The following is an 18,575-nucleotide window of genomic DNA, read 5'->3' as shown; positions in this document are numbered from 1 at the left end:
TGTAGTTGTACAGTCAATCGCTAAGCTCGTTCCTGTTTTAGATGTATTTTTTGTGTTTTTCACGGCATTCACGCTGAAAACCAATGCTGTCGCTCAGTCTTTTTGCCACTCAGTTCGCGTGGCCTCAATCACTCCAGCTGACGGTGACGTCACGCGCATTCTCTCTCTCTCTCTCTCTCTCTCTCTCTCTCTCTCTCTCTCTCTCTCTCTCTCTCTCTCTCTCTCTCTCTCTCTCTCTCTCTCTCTCTCTCTCTCTCTCTCTCTCTCTCTCTCTCTCTCTCTCTTTCTCTCTCTCTCTCTATATATATATATGCATATATGCCTGTTTATAGTACGAGGACACAACGGATTAATTTTGGTCTCCTTTTATTAATTTGTATCCTATCTACTAAGACACTGTTTATAAAATATTGCTCCCAATATTGCAAAAAAAAAGCACCCTTCTAACAAAAGTGAAGGTATGTTGGCTTATACAATTGTGTGTGTGTGTGTGTATATATATATATATATATATATATATATATATATATATATATATATATATATATATACACACACACACACAAACATAAAAATGTTAAATAAGGAAACAACTACCAAATATGTAAGTGAGTTTATATTGTAACTTTCTCATCTTTCTTCATTTTGTTAAAAAAATATGTTCAAGTTATTAATAAAAACTGGCGTTTTTATTTATGTCTGCCATTAATTTGAAGCAGTTGTCTTATCCTGAGACTTTTATGTCACTTCCGGAAGAGTGTTATAAGCTTCCGTTCCGGACGATCTCCATCCTTTTCCTCTCTAGACCGTGTGAATATGGTGTGTATGTTTCACAGTGAATCCTTTTCAATCCGCTCAAATCCGTGTTTTTAGCAACTCTCATTGCGTTTTAAAGCACCGGAATGTTTTGTTAATGTTGTTACGATTCTTATGTACTGAGTATTTTGACTTTCTGCATTTGCTTTATGTAGGATGTTGAATGAAAAAAAAAAAACAGCGTCATCTCCCGCTTCACAACTTTTGAATTTCAGACGTTAAAGTCTGCCAGCGAGAGTTAGACAATATTATGTTGGATTTCATTGATTTAATGTGATAATATAAATGTATGTGATGCTCTTAAACTGCGTGTTTATGGGTAAATGGGAAAAACGCTGTTAAAATCATAACGGGTATTGACGTTAGCAGGGTTGCTAGTTTTTATGAGCTTAAAAAACCGTTCACCCAAAAATGAAAATTCTGTCATTTGCTCTTGTTTTAAACCTGTATGAATTTCTTTCTTCTGTTGAACACAAGATTTTTTGAAAAATGTTTGTAACCAACAATTGTGGGGCTCCATTGACTTTTTTTTTCATACTATGGAGGTCAATGGGTGACAGTGCAACTGTGGTGACAGAATTGTCTTTTTTTGGGTGAAATATCTCTTTAAATGTTATTAATTAATGTGATTACAGATGTTTTTGCAATATTCACATTGTAATCAACAATCTCAGTATTCACACAAGGCAAAAATATCATTATTTTAACAGTGAAATAAGCTGTTTCTGTAAAGATGCTTTAAAACATTTTGTGAATATAAACTTGGAGTGAAATTGAATTGAAAGTACAAAAGTGACCCATGTGACCCTGACTGACCCTAGTGTGTGTTAACAGGGGCGCGTCAGGACCAAGACCGTGAAGAAGGCCGCTCGGGTCGTGATCGAGAAGTACTACACCCGACTCGGCAATGACTTCCACATCAACAAGAGAGTGTGTGAGGAGATCGCCATCATCCCCAGCAAACCTCTGCGCAACAAGATCGCAGGGTGAGTAAAGTCCAGCACTTCCGATGGACGGATACTGACGACATGGTATCAATGCGTATCATGGTAATATTGTGAGATTCTTTAAATTATCTCACATTGCCAGGGAAAAACCCATGCTAGATGGGGATCAACAAAGCTTTTTAAAATCTTTATAAATTTCTTTGCACCTTTTTTTATTATTATTATTATTGACAAATCCAAGCTCACCAACAAACCTGCATTTCTCTTCTTCTTTTTTTAAAGTAGGCATAGTCAAATTCATTATGTCCTAAAATAATATCCTTTAAAGTATGGTTACATTTTGCAGGTTATCAATCGTAAATGTGCCAATAGTTTTTCCAAAGTTGTTCAGTAATGACAGGCCTAAAATAAATAGCCGTGTTGGTGAGTTTGGATAAATCTTGCATCAATCAATATATCAGTTTTAGATTTAATCGTGTCATGTAAAGATAATTAACAATAATTTCAAGCCCTTTTCAGAAATCATAAAATTAATTCTGTGCCATTTGTTTTCAGCATAAATTAACGGTGCATTTTTTTATGTAGTATAAAACAATTGTAATATTAATTTGCAATAAGTTTTATGTAATGCACATGTATAATGTAGGCATATGAGGATGGATGGATTGAAATTGACATATCTATACAATATTTCTATATGATATCTTATAATGGAGATCTTGCTGTGAAATCCAGACGACTGAAACAAAGCCTTGTTTTGTTGTTTGTGCAGATATGTGACCCACCTGATGAAGCGCATCCAGAGGGGTCCCGTCAGGGGCATCTCCATCAAACTGCAGGAGGAGGAGCGAGAGAGACGCGATAACTACGTCCCAGAGGTCAGCGGCGACTCGCTTCACAATAACATTCATCTTTTAAAGAGCGCGATCTCAAACACCCACAATATCTTTTCCTTAATAGCAGCGATTCTGCTCTCTATTAAAGCTTTAACAAGTACGATCACAGAGAACACCCTGACCCAGAGAGAGCAGTCGTCATGTGTAGATATGAAACGGATTCACTAACTTGTCTTTTCACCTTACAATTAGGGCTGAAACAACTAATCGATTATTAAAATGGTTGCCGACTAATTTAGTCATCGATTAGTTGCTAGATAACTTTGATTTGCCGTAAGCGGCTCATTTCGTAAATATTTTAAATCTGCGGTGAACAAAGTGTGGCAGTAATGAGCCAGCGGAGGTTTTACTCACCGAGTACAGCAGGAGAAGTAGCGAATAGCCAATAGCTGGCCTCGTTTTATGTCACGTGCTTCTCGCACAGCCGCTCTGCGTCTTTGCAGCATTCAGCGAGATGGCGGAGGCAGGCGACAGTGGAGAAAGCTCGAGAAAGAAAAAAGCGGAAGATAAAACTAATCGAACGAATTAACCAACAAATATATAAATAAAAGAATGAATAAATAAATAGATGTTCAGCTTCTCATCTGCGGTGATGCGTGTTGCAGTAGCGCCGTCATATCTGGCTATAACATTACATATAGCCTATATAACACGCTCTCACATGTTTATTTTTTTGCATTTTTGGGAGTAAAATTTACATGTGGTTTCAACAACAAGATGCATTTACACTTGTCCAGTTTCGTCTGGAATGAGTCTCGGATCTCCTCCTGAAGCGGTTGGAGCGATCAGATTCACATCCGTCTCGAATGCGTTTCGGAGGGCATTTACACTTAGTAGCATTGTTTTCTCAGATCGGATAGCTATCTGATCGTGAAAAGACCATGTAAACAGCTTTGTTTACTAACTTCGGGACAGTCACACTAGATCTATTTTGATTTGAGCATCCGATTGCGCAATCAGTTCGCTCGCAACATAAGTTTTGGATTAAAATCGCGCTACCAAAGAAATTAAAACGGTGTTTACAAAGTGAAGCACTAAATATAAAGGCAGTTAATAACAGCAGCAGTAAAAGATTGTTTTTTAGTCACTGTAGTCAGTGGTTTTCAGCGAATGCTTGTTCACTAATGCATCATTCTTCCTGTCCTTTTAATCAAGCCTGTACCTCCATTCCCTTCTCTTTTTATAGCATTTGTCTACTATTAAGTTTTAATTGTTATTCAAACGCAATCTACTGCGGCTCTACTACGTTCACACGCTTGTTTTCAGTCTTTCTATATTTAATTTATCAATATATTAAGGTTTAAAATGTAAAAAATAAAGATTATATTAGTAAAACTCAATGTGTGGCTTCTGCACTTTTTAAAGTACACTTTTACACATAAATACCCTGATTTAAGGTTTTATTTAGTTATAATAGACAAACAATCAAATTAAATTTTCTAAACTTATCCGATTAATCGAAAAAAATAATAGTCCGATTAATCGATTATCAAAATAATCGTTAGTTGCAGCCCTACTTACAATAATTCAAATGATCACACAAGTACTGAGATGAGTTTATAGTTCGGATATAAACACTGATGTCTACGGTAGTGATCAAAACAGAGTACATGACCTTTTGAAAGTGACTTGATGCTTCAAATAAAGATTCAATCCAGTGAATTCCTCAAAGAGCTGTTGTTCCTATAAACCGTTAACCCTTTATTTGCTTATGTACTAGTAATATAACTTGTTGCATGATACCAAATATCATAATGATCAACGTTGAGTAAATGGACCTCATTAGTCCCTCATTTCATGTACTTGTTGTTTGTTCTCAGGTCTCTGCTTTGGATCAGGAGATTATCGAGGTTGATCCAGATACAAAGGAAATGCTCAAGGCTTTCGTAAGTTGATTTTACCTTAATTTGTGTAGAGGAGCTGCAAATATTCAATCTGGTAGTTTTACGGTGGTGTAACAGCAATGGTGAAAGTGAATGATGAGAAAGAAATAGCCGTCAGATGTGATGTTGATGTGAAATGTTTTTAGTGTTGAACCGACATTAACCCTTTCTCTCTCTCACTGCAGGACTTCGGTAACCTCCCTAACCTGCAGGTCACCCAGCCGACGATCGGCATGAACTTCAAAACACCCAGAGGAGTCTAGTGTTGTTTAGCACATTAATAAAGACTGCAAGGAAGAACAACCTTGTGTTTGTCATTTGTGATGAGTTCTCATCATCATATTCATCCTGCAGATCGGGCCTGTTATAATACAACGCAGTAAATCCCTGCTGAAGCAAGTTAGTGTAACGGCACAGTCTAGAAACAATACAACTGAATGTGATTTAAAAATGATACACGGTTACTGAATAATACTGATGTTTTAGCAATACATGAAAACCAGCTTTCCCAATGGAAAAATTAAGTTGTAAAAATGTAAATTTCTGGCATAAATGGAAATGACCGAAATATAAATTTTTACAACTTAATTTTTCAATTGGGAAAGCTGGTTGTCATGTATTGCTAAAAGTTTAGTATTTTTTAAGTGTATTATTTTTAAACTCTTCCCCAGTGCCAGCAATTTTGCTGAACTGAACATGCAATATACCAAAAGAATAAATGGCTGGGAAAAAAAAAAAACATTTTATTCTAGCTTCACTATTCTATCACTTGAATGTGGGTATGTATCTTTCTTTTCTTTTTTTAAGCCAAATTTTAATTAAAACCTGAGGAAATTGTTTTTGTCAAAGACTGTCTGGATCTGATTCACAATGATAATCAAAACACGGATGGAGTAGATCGAGTCCATCAACTCCCCAAAGCTTCAGTCCTATAGCTCGTCCTGGGTCTACTAACCTTACACAATTTTAATTTAAATGCTGTTAAATGTTAGACGATCACATCCGCTTACATGTGTGTAAGCAATGCTTATATATCGCTTGAATCTGGATATTCTGCACTCTTTGCGTAATAGCGCCCTCTACCGTCTAACAGTGAAAATACTGATTGCCCAAAAAATCAAAATGGCAGGGAAAGAGTTAAAAGCCCTTTCAGTAATCGTGTCATACAGGAAAATGAAAGCAGATTTTAAAAAAATGTAAAGAGGATGCATATCAATAAACAGTCAAAAGCAGTGTTTTTAGAATATTTTTTTTAAAAAGCCACAAGAGTATTTCTAGAGACAGCGAGAAGATCTTTGTACAGAAATAAGCAACAACAGAATTCTGCATATGCAACACAGTAAAACCTGCCGCTCAAATATTATTCCAGAGGCAAAAGAACAAATAAGACCAGCTGCCTATGCTAAACTATGACACTACATTACACAAATAGAGCTTTATATTCAAAACACAGGATATGTAAAAGGTTTTTTTTCTTGAAATTGTTGAAAAAGTGCAATAAAGGTTTGACTGTCTACAACTTGATCGGTTAACCCAAATAGGTCGTATCGTTTTTACCAAGGTATTTAACATGTTCCTAAAGTTACCCGGAATTTCTTACAGTCCGAACGACATTCAAGAAAATGTTTGAGGAGACATTAACGTCATAAAACAAAATTATGATTGCTGTTACATATTTTCTTTGGGTAAAAGTACAGAACAAAACCATATCCAGCAGGGTAGGAACAGTTTGGGGGGGGGTTTGCCTCGCAGGTTGAGATTTTATACAAGTTCTTCATATGAAGCGAATACAAGAAATATAATGCCAAATAAAAGATGAGCACTGAGAGTTCTGCATAAAAGTCTTGTTGCATTTGCACTTTGTTGCATCAAGTGCCAAGAATGTGGCCTGTAAAATCTCACAGTGAACGTCATTCATTGAGTTTGTGTAAACTCTGATAAGAGAATTCAGACCAATGCAGCAAGAGGAAATAAACCACATAAAGCACTTTTAAATGTACCAAATTCATTCATTTTTCAGTTACATGTGTAGAACCTGAAGTGTTTGACTTTCAGCACCAAGTCCAGCATGTGTGATGGAGGTCCACATAGTCGTATTGACAGTTCAGCATTACAGAATAAATATCACAGTGTTGTGTGATAAAACATTTCCCAGTTGAAACTGATTTCTGCCATTCCATACAAATTTAATAAGGCATATCTGAAGGGAACTCCCATTTAAAACAGGCAAAATGTTGAAGGGGAAGTGACATTGCAGACTGCAAAAATCCATTCTAATTGCAAAATTAAAAAGCAGCGTGTCTCTGACTTAACGGAAACTGTCACGAGAGGTCAAAAACTTTACTGTGGTGACAACATGAGTCCATATTAAACATATATACAAACTGATAAGTGTATATGCATATAAAACAATACAAAACATGTTTAAGAAAATAATAAGACATGGCACATTATATGACATACAAAAGAGAGAGAGACGTCAATCAAAATGCTTAATACAAAATGCCTTGCAGAAATAAAAATGACGTTGTCCAACGTTCACCTCACTGGAACGCGGGCAATATATATATAGATACAAAAACATACAAAAAAAGACACAAATGAAACACTGTAAAGTGTGCCTTACAAGCACCAACACGTACACCAGCATAATTGTAGCTTTCCTTTTTTTCGTAGGATAATAAAATGGTGTCTTTTTAAACAGTCTCCACTAAAATAAAAGGAAAATTTTACGTAGGATGCCGAGAGAAAAATCGCAATATTCTCGTTGAAGTAACCACATGTCCTTTCTCCGAATGTCCACAGTCCTCGTTTGATGGGTTTCTCCGTCCTGAGAGTAAGCAAGGTATCCCAAACGTTATTGTTTTTTCCCTATCTCACTCTCCTTCTCTCTCCGTTTAGCGAATGATTGAGAACTCCTCCGTGCTGAACGTCCTCCCCGTGGAGGGGAAGGTCTAGTGTTATTGTGAGGATTGTGCTCAGGCTGTCGTGATGGCGTTTAGGTCCTTCATTAAGCCCTCCAGATGGGCCATTTCCTCCGTCAACTCGTCCGTCTCGTAATTCTGAAGGAGATGAAGAAGGTTACTGCGGGGGGGGGTGGGTTTTGGGTGAGCTGGGGTTTGAGGGAATTGGGTTTTATAGGGGAAGGTCAATGGTACTGCAGAAGAAAAGCAGGAAATCAAATAGCACAGTTACATGCGTGGTAATGGATGAAGGGGTATGGTAGTATGGTGCATTATATCATTCAGCATTCATTTATACAAGCAAAATTTCCAAAATTAATTGTAATGAGCAGACAATAAATACAGCCGTTAAAAGGGGAAAGCAGGTAAAGGTTTGAGAGAAAAGGAAGAAAAAAAACATGTTAAAATGTTATCATTATATTGTACATTTAAATATATATTTGATATGTAACAGTATCCATAGAACATTGTAGTATGTACTATAGTACATGATTTGTTTTTTTAGATTTCTTGTAGCTCAAAGAGTAGAGTGTGGCGCTAGAAACTCCTAGGCCATATGCATAATGATGAAATGTATACTTTGAACGCATTGCAAAATGTAGCAAGTAAGTCATTTCTACTATGCAATACATTGTCATGTCCCTATCATAAAAAATTGGATAAAACGCTTTTTTTGGAGCAGATGGCTAACTTTAACTCTTAATTTCTAATCTTTTAGACAAATTTTATTGCCGCTGTATAAATAATCAAACTGTATTTATTTTGGTTTAAACCCCCAGGCTTGACCAGAAATTATTATAACACAAGCATATTCAAAAGTAACAGAAATGACTCGTGTAGATGGATTTGTTGGATTAAAAAAAAAAAACTAAAAAAACACATGGACGTTTGTACAGTGAGTGATATTCCAGATGTTTTCTAACCTCTGTAGTACAGAGCATTATAGAAACAAAAGTACTCACACTCCCTGCATCTTCATGAAGTCTGATGCCTTCCAACCCATCCGGTGCACTTGGAACGATGACAGGCATAGGAGTTCTCGTCCTTCCCAATGTACCGATAGAGGCTGTTTTAACTGAGTGAGGCCCTGAAACAATCGCACAAGTCAGTGTCTGTCTTTCTCCTTTTTAACCATGAAACTTTTTACTATATACTATACATAATAAAGATGCACAAATTGCATTTATTTTAGAGCATTTGGAGTGTGACAACTATTGGAACTGTACAAGGTACTGGAATAAATTAGTTTTCCGTTTAAAAGACAGAACCTTTTCCATCAGTATTGGTAATTTACCTTCCTATTCAGCAACTCTAAACTGTGGCGTCCCACAAGGTTCTATTTTAGGTCCTATTATATTCACACTGTATACGTTTAGGCTCACTTAGTATGTAACAACTATTGCTACTGGGAACTGTAAAGGGTACTGGCATAAATTAGTTTTCTATTCAAAAGACAGAACCTTTTCCATCAGTATTGGGAATTTGCCCATTTATTTAGCAACACTAAAATATGGCGTCCCACAAGGTTCTATTCTAGGTCCTATTATATTCACACTGTATACAGTTAGGCTCATTTGGAGTGTGACAACTATTGGTATTTGCAACAGTACAAGGTAATGGCATAAATTAGTTTTCTATTTAAAGACAGAACTTTTCCATCAGTATTGGGAATTTGCCTTCCTATTCAGCAACTCTAAACTGTGGCGTCCCACAAGGTTCTATTCAAGGTCCTATTATATTCTCACGTTATATGTTTAGGCTCAATATTCCACAAACATTACTTATGCTACACATGCTCTCATTTTATAGCTTGGGATAGGGTAAATCTTGGTAATAGATAACCTTTCATTTCAATGAATGTGCCTGACTATGTTAAACGTCTTTTATATGTTAAATGCTATTATTTTAGACACTGCAGATTGGATCACCCAAGATAGATGTGCAAATCTGGTGTAGAAAGGGTAGTTACCTGTCTGAGACAGCAATGGAGTGCTAGGCAATGCTGCAGAGTCATACATGGGGTGAGCTGGGACGGCCGGCACTGCAAAACTCTTGAGTGGGTGTGTGGGACGAACGTGTGCTGTGGGCGTAGCGAAAGCTGGCTCCTCCTCAGTGACTGAGCTGTGGTAGCTAATGTCTGTCTCGGAAAGGTCAGTGGTACAGGAGGGCTGCCCAGACGGAGGGAGTAGATCGGCACTAGGAGTGTTCCTTACAGACTCTGTAATTACAACGGCACCTGGGTCAGCACATGTGAGGTTTTGCACGTGAGCAACCTTAAAGACTGAAATCATTAAAAAGCCTGCTTATAGTCAACATGAATCCGCAACAAATTTAACGTATTTCTGAGTGAAACAGGAAGTGAAAAGGGAAAAGGGGCCTTTCCTTAGTGGACTAAATGATTTAAGTATGGTATGCGTCACCAGAAAGAATTCTGCCATTTGACCAGGAGATAAGAGTTTTGAAATTTTGATTAGATGAATAGTACTCAAGATCAATAACATGCATTTAGAAAACAGATCAGAATCTTCATTCCATGTAGACTTCAAGAAAGTAGATAGGGTAACTTTTAATTTCATGTAGCTTTGAAATTGATCAACCATCTAGAACAGCTTGAACCAGTAAATGACCCACTTAAACCAGCCAAAACCATGTGATACCAACTACCACTTTAAGTTGGTTTCAGCTGGAGGGAATATGAGAAGTGATACAAATGTTATGAAGCTTTTACTTGTCTAAAGCAAGTGCTGAAGAATGAGGTATGTTCACACAGAGAGATAAAGAGGAAAGTAAAGAGATGTGGAAAGTTTCACTACAATCCCTTGTTCACCAACCAAGTATACCTCCATTTTGAGAGGAAAGAAGAACATATTCCAGCTTCATATGGAGTGACTCAACGTGGACTTAGGGCCTTAACAAAAGCCCAGTAATGCACTCTCACCTGTGGACTCTGCCCTGTCTAGATGAGAGATGGGGGTGGCGATGGACCGTGTGCTGCTCTGGTGGTGGAGATAGCTGCGTGTCGGCGAGGCCAGGCTCCCCAAGTGATAATGATGGTGATGGTTATCAAGGGAATGGATGGGGTGAGCACTAATCACAGCTGCGAACGGACACATAATAGAGCGCCATGGTTTAGACCTCGCACACAAGGCTATGAGATTATGGAGAGCATGGTGCATCTATAACATCTGCTCATGCAAACAAAGAACTACAGAGACCGAAAGACATGCTATGTTGCTAGGTTAAAGAATTAATGTAAGACTATAAACATACTCTAGACAAATGCAGACGCAAATGTTCTGTGGTGCTAGGAAACCTCTGTACTCAAAGGGGTGATATTAACTGTTTTTATTAAGGTAGTTAACTATAAACATGTAGAAAGTTAAAATAACTTTAATTTGGTGAGCAATAAACTGTTACTCGGCCATCATAGCATTTGACCTGAACATTCTGATGCATTTTGAAATGCAACAACAGCTAAAGACATTTCCATCCATGTACTTGAGTAGAGTATGTTTTTTGGCCTACAACTACAATAATGAACTCTGGGAACCTTGTTGGAGGACTATATGTTATTCTAAAGAGCATAAACGGTTTAATATCCTAACTGAAAGAAAAGGGGTCCGGTCCCTGGTTCAGGATAATACACTTACGCTGAGGGGGTTGTGCATCAAAGGGCATCATCATTTTAGGTCTCATTCCCCGACGGCCTGCCAGTGTAGACATGCTGTCCTCTGATTCATGGCCTGCAAATCAGACAGTGACCAGCTAATCAGATTGAGACAGGCACCCAATACAAGAGACCTGTGAAGACTACCAGCTGACTTCCTAGAGTAAGTTGCTAAGATTATGTGGTGTTTTCACTAATGCAGTGAGATTCTATTGTTTGTCCATTAGAGGGCAGTGTAAACACGCACATCAGAGAGCTGTAGGAGTAGGCAGAAGCAGATGGATATCACCATTCACGAAAACAAAAGAAACAAGGCTGCACGTTTTTTAAATTTTAAGCAAGGAACATGCCAATCTCAAGCAATAATGACAAATAGAAGACATGACATTGAAGCATCCATCAGAAGCAGCAGCCGGAATGATGTCATGGATGATGCAGCAGGTGAAGGTGGTTTAAAGACCCCATGAAATTGTTAGACATTTCTTTACTAAGTTGGGTCTTTTTTTTTAATTGCCAATATCCTTAAGTTTACATAATAGCGTGGCAAAACAATGATTTGCAACTTGGTGTTGAAGGGTGGGGGCGGGGGGTTTGGGGTTGGCTTTCCATTTTCCCAGAAGAGCAATACTATAAATACGACAAAAATATCTAGGAGTTTACTAGTATAGACCTTATGTAGCCCCGCCCCACAGTGTTCAGTCTTCCGGTTTGTATTTCCACAGCATGAAGGTAAGATCTTACAGATTTATGAATGAACCGCTCGGATGGCATTTGTTATGATAAGTAAATCATAAGTAAATCCACTTTACCAGCTAATTACTCTTCGGTAGCAAAGCCCTAGAAATATACAGAGCTACCGCAAAAACGAAAGTTCAAGCACAACATTTTAAACATGGCTGCAAGCTTATTTCTCCAGGATATAAGGTCTATATAGATGGCCTTAACAGACCAAACTTTTCGATTTCATGGGGTCTTTAAATCACAGTTCTTACCACGGTACGAGTTACGTCTCTGGAGCATAGGATCCATAGAGCCGTCCACCGGGGTGATGTCTTGGGAGGATCGAGGGATTGGTGTGTCGGTCATTACTGGATTGGTTTCGGGCGATTTGTCAATAGGTTTTAGCTCCAAACGTTCGTGGTGGATCCAGAGGTCTGGTGGCTTCAGATCTTTGGAGTTGCCCTTATACTTGTGGGATCCATTGGCGGACTTGCAGGCTGCACGTTTCCTGGAGATCATATCAAAGAGTTTGAGGGAAGGTTGTGGCAAACACATTTACCCTTACGCCAGGACTGAGGATTAGGACTGCTCATCATCAGGAGATCTGAACTTGAACTTTGTGAGGAACTTACTTCTTCTGCTGTGTTGTGGTACGGCGTGTACACAGGAAGGCGCCAACCACCACCACAATGATGGTAAATGCTCCCACTGACACAATGATGACAATAACCAGGATGTGGTTATCACCAGTGCCAGACATGTCTGGTTTCCCTGAAACATGGAAAATCTGTGGTTACAACGTTATAAGGAAAGGAACATTTATCAAGGCAAACTGTTGGTTTTTCAAATTCTAGCCTGAAAGTTTTTAAACCCTTGAATATATAGGCAAGAATGGCCTGACAGACAGAAACAGAGAGAGAGTTGGTTGAGTACTGCTATGTGGCTGCTAGGGCATTGGTAAGCTATTGCTAAGTTTTTACAAGAGTGACAAAATGTATTTGATATGGTATTACTAGGTGGTTCCAAGAAACTGCTAAGGTGTTGCTAAGTGGTTGCTAGGTTGTTATGAAGGTGTTGCTAGGCTGTTAAAATTATTGTTAGGGACTAGTGGGGCACTGCGAAGTGCGAAGCAAAGTGTTTTCTAGGTGATTAATATACTGTTGATGAGAATTGCTAGGGTGTTACTAAGGTTGTTGTGGGTGGTTATTAAAGACTAAGGGGTGGTTCCTGTGCCATTGCTAAACTGTTATAAATGGTGTTAATATGTTAATAGGGCATTGCTTGGTGGTAGCTAGGTTGTTATTAAGGTGTTACTAGGTTGTTGGAGTTGTTGTTAGGGACTACGGGGTGGTTGCTATGGAAATTGTAAAGCTGTTGATATGCGTTTCTGGGGTGATAAGGACTATTGGGTGGTAGTTATGGTATTGTTAAGTAATTAGTAGGAGACTGCTAAGCCAGGCGTTTTCTGGGTTATTAATATATTGTTGATGAGCTTTGCTAGGTGGTTGCATGGCTTTGCTAGGGTGTTACTAATTGTTATTAAGGTGTTGCTAGGTTGTTGTGGGTGGTTGCTTAAGACTAAGGGGTGGTTCCTATGGCATTGCTATGCTGTTGCAAGGTCTTTGCTATGGTGTTAATGTGTTGTTGATAGGGCAGTGTTAGCTAGGTTGTTATTAAGCTGTTACTAGGTTGTTAAGGTGGTTCTGGAGACTACCAAGTGGTCGCTAGTGTGTTAGCATATTCTATGTTAGTATGTTGTTAATTGGGCATTACGATGGTAGCTAGATTGTTATTAAGTTGTTGCTACGTTGTTGGGGGCAACTGAGTGGTCGCTAGTGTGTTAGTATGTTGTTGATAGGCCATTGCAAGATGCTGCTATGGTGTTCCTATGTGGTTGCTACCTTGTTATGAAGGTGTTGCTAGGTACTGGGTTGGTTGCTAGGGCCTACCGGGAGGTGTCTATGGCATTTGCTTGATGATTGGTGGGGCAATGCTAAGCTGGAGATAGGTGTTTTCTGAGTATTGGTAGGTTGGTACAAGGCGCTGCTAGGGTGTTAATATGTTGTTGATAAGGTGTTGCTAGATGACTGCAAGATCCCGCTAGGGTGTTGCTAGGTCAGTATTAAGGTGTTGCTAGGTAGTTTTGGGTGGTTGCTAGGGACTGGATGGGGTTTGCTATGGCATTACCATACTGTTGCAAGGTGTTTATATGTTGTTGATAAAGTGGTTGAAAGGCACTCCTAAGATGTTATTAGTGTGTTAATAAAGGGTTGCTCGGTTGTTATTAAGGTGTTGCTAGGTTGTTGTGGGTGGTTGCTAGGGACTACTAGGCAGGTGTTATGGCATTGTTAAGTGGTTGCCAGGTGTTTAATTGGATGTTAATAATGTTGCTAGGGTGTTGCAAAAGCGTTGTTAAGGGACTAGTGGGTGGTTGTTATAGTATTACTAGGTGATACTAAGTATAGCACAAAGGCGTGTTCTTGATTGTTGCTATGCTACAGCATTGGTAAGCAATTGCTAGGTTACTTCTAGAGTGTGTTTTCAGAAACATAAAAAAAAAATCGAAATTACCGACTGGTCCAAAGCCTTGGTCTGGTGTTGAGGGCCTTCCTTGTTTCACTGGTCCTGAAGCTACAAGAGGTCAAATAAGAAGAATTTGCAAGTGGCACAAGAATCTACAGCTCTTGTGTAAAGTTCACATCAAGATTTGTTTCATTCATTGGTAAAATAACATGCAGTTTAAAAAGATAAACCACCAGCTGTACTTCTGAGAAGAACATGACGATCATCTTTTGAGAAAAACTTGCTTGGAGAAAGACTGTTAGTAGTATGAAGGTGTAGCCACATGCATCCTACTGATAAAACTCTTAGAAAACGGCAGTCAGGCAAGCAAATAAGATTTTTTCCAGCTATACACCAACTGGATCTTTCCGTGACTGCTGTTGAATTTCAGTGTAAATGGAAAACATGCTGCTCACTTCTATTTGAGGACATTAGTGGAATAAGAGAAGAGAGAGCAATTACCTTGGTCATTAGCCATTTTGTCAGAGGGCTCGGCTAGCATGGCAAAGCAGGAGAAGAGATCAAGTTAGAGGGAGAGAGGGGTGCAGTCAGAGCTAAGCATGAAAGATCAGTGATGTCAGGGTAAACGCAAAGGGTTAAGCTTGAGATTAGGTAAAAAAAATAGCGTATATGTTAACTCTTTCCACGCCAATGACGTAAATTTCCGGCTTTCCATGTTTTTTATTTTTCATTGATAGGGGGCGCTATTACGCATCTTCTGAAAGAGTACTGAATCTCCTTATCAAATTACATGCAAAGAAGATGCAGAAACAAGCGATAGCATATGTAAGCAGATGCATATGTAAAATAACGCGATAATCAACATTAAACAGCGTATAAATCAAAACTGCCTAATGTTACTGAATGAAATGTCGACCCAGGACGAGCTACATGACTTTGAAGCTTTAGGATGTTGATGGACTCGATCAACTCCATCTGTCTACATTTGACAAACACACAATTTTCTCAGCTTTTTGCTCAAAATGTTGCTTTTCTATGAAATTGACCCCAATGTTGATTAAAAAGAAATGCATTAAGCTAAAATAAAACAGGTTTTTTGTTTAAAAAAAGTTTCCAAAAAATTCTGGCGGGAAAAGAATTAGCATAATTTAGCAACCAAACCCTGCAGGAAAGAACAGCATGCTAGTTGGTCTCTTCTGGTAGATAATGGACATCTTGATGGTTAGGCCACATATGAAGCCTGGCGGTTACACCAGTATCCCATCGTATCTTAGGATTCATATCCCTACATATGCTGGTCTTTTCATCAGGCAGCAGTGATTGTTCTCATTCATATGATGAAAGCTGTTTCCGTGAATCAGCTGGTTTACCTTTGGGAGTGCGAAACTGGACAGCTTCAGACATGGGACCCATCCCCTTGGAGTTACGCGCCTGGATCTTGAAGTAGTAGGTGGTATCAAGGGTCAGCTCCTGAATTTGATGGGTTAGCCTGTTTCCCACTACTGGTTCAATGACCCAATCATGAACCTCTGCATTCACATCAGTGCTGTAATAAATGATGTAACCTGGGAAGGCAGAGAAAGTGATACAGAGGCACGTTGTAGATGATTATATGTGGTTGTCACAAAACACCTGTTTTTATTCCACTTACTTCCATTTACGGGATGCAAATGCAGGCGAGAAACGCAAGCTCACACACATTTCGCTGCGTTCTCGAGTTTAAAGTTGAATATTGTATCATGTGAAAACGTGTGACCAATAAAAGACTGATACGTCACACAGTGACCTCTTTAAATCTGCAGGATTGCAGTAAAGTGGAGAAGATTGCATATTTTTAAAATTTTGATGTATTATATGTAGAATAATGGTATCAAAAGAGACACTGCGGTCAAAAGAGACACTTGTGCGTGTTCAAAGTCTAGTGTGACCATGGTTTAAGGCAAAATAAAATGTCACTGTCTATAACCGGTGCTAAATCTTTAATAACATTGTCACCTGTGATCTTGCCATTGGCTTCTGAAGGCGGCTGCCAGTTGACGATGATGGTTCGTGGTCGTCCCTCTTTGCTCACTACAGTCACATCTTTAGGTGCAGAACTTGGTACTGGGGAGAAAGGTAAAAAGATTCAAGACTACAAATAGAGAAATTCCCTCACACTCGATGTTAATTTCAAAGTTTAATGCTCATTAAGTGCGTTTACATGCACAACAAAACAGCCAAAAATCACCTTATTGTTATTACTTTTTACTTGATGGGTAATTAAACTGAATCTTCTCTTGAAAATGGCATGCAAGTTTGAACGCAAAGAGTTCATTTCTAAAGCCCAAAATATACTTATAGGCCTCAAAGGGATAGTTCACCCAAAAATGAAAATTCTGTCATTAATTACTCGCACTCATGCCGTTCCAAACCCGTAAGACTTTCGTTCATCTTCGGAACACAAATGAAGATCTTTTTGATGAAATCTGAGAGCTTTCCGTCCCCCCATTGACAGTTTACGCAACTACCACTTTGACTCTTCAAAAAGTTCATAAAGAGATCGTAAATCTAATCACATGAATTGAGCTGTTTAGTCCAAATTTTCTGAAGAGACACGTTCGCTTTACTTGATGAACAAATTTAATTTAGTCTTTTTATTAACATATAAACATTCATCAACACATCAGTTGTGGTAAACAGAAGCTCAATCATGTTCGCTTGACGTGTGAGAACCAATGAGGATCATTCTCGTGTTACGCATCACATTTGAGCTTCTGCAAGAACCAATGAGGATCATTCTCGTGTTACGCATCACGTTTGAGCTTCTGCAAGAACCAATGAGGTTTGTTCTCGCGAGTCAAACAAGTGAGGTTAAGCTTCTGTTTATGTTCGCTGATCAATGTTTATATGTGAGTAAAAGACTAAATTAAATATGTTATCATATAAAGCGATCGTGTCTCTTCAGAGAATTTGGACTAAACTAAAATTCATATGGATTAGTTTTACAATCTCTTTATGAACTTTTTGAAGCGTCAAAGTGGTAGTTGCGTATACTGTCAATGGAGGGACAGAAAGCTCTCAGATTTCACCAAAAAGATCTTCATTATGTTCTGAAGATGAACGAAAGTCTTAGATGTTTGGGACGACATGAGGGCGAGTAATTAATGACAGAATTTAAATTTCTGGGTGAACTATCCCTTTAAGAACTTGACATGTAAGTTTTTATGTAAGTCTTTTCTTTATCATAGACACTCTTACAAAGTGATTAGTATTCAGTAACATGACCATATATCACAATTGCCACGTTGAGGCCGCAAACTGCCCCATGTATAGTACGTACTTGTTTCAAAAGTTGTCCCATGTGCAGTCATGCTCCAGGTGCTGGTCCTCCGGGCCTTCGTCACCATGACCGAGAACTCATACAAAGTGTTGGGCTTAAGACCCACCACCGTGTGAGTAAGTGTGGTGGTATTAGCCAGCTAAAATTTATAAATCAATAATAAATGTCAGTGGTGCATCAACCAAAAATGATCCACCTTATCCTTCGGGAAGATGCTTTGAGGAGCCTGGATTCTGTTAACCATACCTTAAACTTTGTGTTTGCAGGTATGTTGGTCTTCCAGCGCACCGTGTAATAGCGTGCATCTGTGATCTTCTGGTTCTTGGGCAGCGAGTTGTCCGCCCATGTGACTTTGATGTTGTCGTGGCTCAGAACAGACGCCTGAACGCCCACAGGAGGCAGCATGGGTAAAGGTTCTGGTACTGGAGTGTATGGAGCATGGAAAAGTTCGTACAAATCAACATCAGGGTCTATGGGGTCTGCAAGCAAATTACACAATGTCCCATGGAAAAAATAAAAAGGTGAAAGGCGAAAAAAGGGAGTACGATTACGTGTACAAGGGGAGGGTTTTAGGACGGGAGACACGTAACGAAGCGGGAGAACGGGTTAATGGGTTAAAATGGGAGTGAGGAGGGGAGGAATGTGGTGGTGGGATTGGGAAAGGGAGAAAGAGAGAAAATATTGTATTAGAATTGGATATCAATCCAGAGCTACAGAGAACTACATCTATAATGAGTCAAGAAACTACATCAGCTCGGTGCACTGGCATCTACATTACAAATAAAGAAGGAAAACGATGGATCTTAAAAGGCTGTGAGGGACAGACTTAGTGTTTAGATAA

General features: G+C 38.8%; 2 protein-coding genes across 11 annotated transcripts in view; one reads left to right on the top strand and one right to left on the bottom strand.

Annotated features, from left to right (window-relative positions):
* Window positions 1–719: 719 nt before the first annotated feature.
* On the top strand, window positions 720–4,845 carry rps17 (ribosomal protein S17). The gene is made up of 5 exons (XM_077201750.1): window positions 720–819; window positions 1,651–1,802; window positions 2,536–2,641; window positions 4,480–4,545; window positions 4,728–4,845. Exons 1-5 carry the CDS (start codon window positions 817–819, stop codon window positions 4,803–4,805), a joined length of 405 nt encoding a protein of 134 aa, XP_077057865.1. The 5' UTR covers window positions 720–816; the 3' UTR covers window positions 4,806–4,845.
* A 932-nt stretch (window positions 4,846–5,777) lies between these two features.
* Window positions 5,778–18,575, bottom strand: part of neo1a (neogenin 1a) — a 207,095-nt gene continuing 194,297 nt past the window's right edge. For 2 of the 10 annotated variants that reach the window (XM_077201654.1, XM_077201656.1), the window contains exons 17-29: window positions 17,981–18,213; window positions 17,735–17,873; window positions 16,411–16,518; window positions 15,786–15,980; window positions 14,917–14,949; window positions 14,464–14,523; window positions 12,525–12,663; window positions 12,165–12,400; window positions 11,156–11,248; window positions 10,444–10,602; window positions 9,475–9,723; window positions 8,468–8,592; window positions 5,778–7,604 (exon numbers count right to left, since the gene is read on the bottom strand). In XM_077201654.1, the coding sequence (XP_077057769.1) occupies window positions 7,521–7,604; window positions 8,468–8,592; window positions 9,475–9,723; window positions 10,444–10,602; window positions 11,156–11,248; window positions 12,165–12,400; window positions 12,525–12,663; window positions 14,464–14,523; window positions 14,917–14,949; window positions 15,786–15,980; window positions 16,411–16,518; window positions 17,735–17,873; window positions 17,981–18,213 (1,853 nt within the window). In that variant the 3' untranslated portion in view covers window positions 5,778–7,520. Of the gene's footprint in view, window positions 7,700–8,467; window positions 8,593–9,474; window positions 9,724–10,443; window positions 10,603–11,155; window positions 11,249–12,164; window positions 12,401–12,524; window positions 12,664–14,463; window positions 14,524–14,916; window positions 14,950–15,785; window positions 15,981–16,410; window positions 16,519–17,734; window positions 17,874–17,980; window positions 18,214–18,575 lie in introns of all 10 variants that reach the window. The other 8 variants (XM_077201662.1, XM_077201664.1, XM_077201657.1 and 5 more) reach the window with 6 other exon arrangements.

Source organism: Siphateles boraxobius, unplaced genomic scaffold (assembly GCF_051911475.1).
Source record: "Siphateles boraxobius isolate OS27281-9 unplaced genomic scaffold, OSU_SipBor_1 48, whole genome shotgun sequence".
NCBI lineage: Eukaryota > Metazoa > Chordata > Actinopteri > Cypriniformes > Leuciscidae > Siphateles > Siphateles boraxobius.
This window is presented reverse-complemented; position numbering and strand designations above follow the sequence as displayed.